At 37.5% G+C, this 2,072-nt stretch overlaps 1 protein-coding gene across 1 annotated transcript; it reads left to right on the top strand.

The window, feature by feature from the left end:
- Positions 1–447: 447 nt before the first annotated feature.
- Positions 448–2,072, top strand: bnip1b (BCL2 interacting protein 1b). Its single transcript, XM_017041560.2, has 6 exons — positions 448–590; positions 1,031–1,123; positions 1,214–1,305; positions 1,389–1,496; positions 1,681–1,799; positions 1,876–2,072. Exons 1-6 carry the CDS (start codon positions 507–509, stop codon positions 2,070–2,072), a joined length of 693 nt encoding a protein of 230 aa, XP_016897049.1. The 5' UTR covers positions 448–506.

Raw genomic sequence — 2,072 nt, 5'->3', positions numbered from 1 at the left:
AAATCCATTAGCACCCCATAATCTTTGTCTTTGGGATGATTCCAGTTACAAAAATATCTGCAAATGTTAGAAAATTACACTTGTTACAAATAAAAATAATTTAATGAGGAATAAAACAGTTTGTAAATGAATTATTAAACATTAGAATGTCATACATCACATAATTTCAAAAGCAACTGTTAACTGTAACAAATATTTTTTTAAATATTTTGTAATTTTTTAAAATTTTTTTTGTAATAATATTTTTAAATAGGTTGTGACATTAATCAGATACTTACAGTAACTTTAAAGCATGTTAGGAGTAATACTTCAACCACAGGAAAAAAATACTGTTGTATGTTAATGTTGCACCTATAAAAATGATATTCAATTACTTTAAAATATTTGAAATTGTCGATAAGCCAATAACTGAACTTAAATTGAAATTTTTTCGGTTTCCTGTTGTATGTTTTGTTTCGCCTTTAGCCGTGTATTTTGGCCGTGCTGTTCGCCGTAGGAAAACAAATATGGCGTCTTCTATGGACGTTCACGTCCGAATTTGTGCTCAGGAAATCATTAAATATGACCTCGAAATTAAAGCTCTCATTCAGGTATGAACTTTAAACGTCAGTTAAGTAACAAATATTATTATTTTTTCCTTCGGGTAACGATAATTGTACTAAACGTTCACCCGACGACTGAAAACAGTTTTCATTTACAGTTTTAAATACTCCGTCACGGATTGTGTTAAGATGTCCGCTTGAATGTTTATTCACGTAAATACACCAGGTGTGTTTTACATTATAAGATGGACATTTATTTCCCAACAAATTGCATAAAATGAAAACTAAAGAAAAAGTTGTTTTTATTTTCACGTATTTATGACATTGTTTGTTCAAAATCGACGTTGGCTTTAAATGTTCGTTATTTGTTTTCATTTTGTTCAACAAGAAGGATATTGACCCGTTTGCTTGGTTGAATTTAATGAATTTAATGTTAATAAGTCTGATAAATATATAGTTTTAATAAGATATTAACTGTTCACCTGCAGGACATTAGGGACTGTCCTGGACCTCAGTCTTCTCACAGGGAACTCAACGCTCAGGTCAAAGAGAGGTTTAACAAACTCAGAGTCAGAATACAGGTCAGACTCTAAACATTTTACTCTCTTAATTTTTTTTACATATTTACATATATTATATTTTTAGCAAAATGATTTGTTTGATATTTTCAGGATCTGGAGCAGATGGCCAGAGAGCAGGACAGAGAGACGGACAGACAGGACATACAGGCAGAGACGGAGAGTCAGAGGAGACAGATGATGAGGTGCTAACACTGACACACACACACACACACCGTCACACATACATAGTTTTTAACACTTGGTTTCTGTGCTGCTCTTGCCACAGTAACCAGACAGCGTGGAGAAAAGCCAACCTGGCCTGTAAACTGGCCATGGACAACGTGGAGAAGGACGAGCTGCTGTGTGGAGGAGAGAACCACACCGTCAGACACAGGTCAGCGCTGGTTCTGTTGGAATCAACAAAGTTATTGTTATTGTCACGGTTATATTTATTTCATAGATTATAGACTGTTTATTAGACAGACTGGTTATTATGGTCAACCCAAGGTTTTCAGTAAAGATTTAACTGCTCAGATTAAAATCTAACCCTTGGTTTTTTGTGTGTGTCTCTGTCCCAGGAAGGCGACTAAAGAGAGCCTGGTGGAGACCAGCAGTAACATCACGGAGAGTCTGATGTCTGTCAGCAGGTTGATGGCTGAGCAGGTGAAGCAGAGCGAGGACACCATCGGCTCACTGGGTAAACCACACACACAGTTGTTTTTTTTTCCTCTGGTGACTTGTTCGTGTTCAAACCGATCTCTGCACCTCCTCAGCCACCTCCTCCAGGACGGTGCAGGAAACCAACGAGGAGTTCAAAAGCATGACAGGAACCATTCACCTGGGGAGGAAACTCATCCTGAAGTACAACCGACGGGAGCTGACGGACAAACTGCTCATCTTTCTGGCGCTGGCTCTGTTCTTCGCCACAGTTCTCTACATCCTGAAGAAACGCCTTTTCCCCTTCATCTAA

Source organism: Cynoglossus semilaevis, chromosome 19 (assembly GCF_000523025.1).
Source record: "Cynoglossus semilaevis isolate Cse_v1.0 chromosome 19, Cse_v1.0, whole genome shotgun sequence".
Classification (NCBI taxonomy): Eukaryota; Metazoa; Chordata; class Actinopteri; order Pleuronectiformes; family Cynoglossidae; genus Cynoglossus; species Cynoglossus semilaevis.
The sequence above is the reverse complement of the archived record's forward strand: the minus strand, read 5'-3'. Positions and strand labels throughout refer to the sequence as shown.

Coding starts and splice junctions, on each gene's coding strand:
- bnip1b (XM_017041560.2), top strand. CDS start 507: ATGGCGTCTTCTATGGACGTTCACGTCCGAATTTGTGCTCAGGAAATC. Junction 1,497..1,680: donor AACCACACCGTCAGACACAG/GTCAGCGCTGGT, acceptor TCTCTGTCCCAG/GAAGGCGACTAAAGAGAGCC. Junction 1,800..1,875: donor GGACACCATCGGCTCACTGG/GTAAACCACACA, acceptor GCACCTCCTCAG/CCACCTCCTCCAGGACGGTG.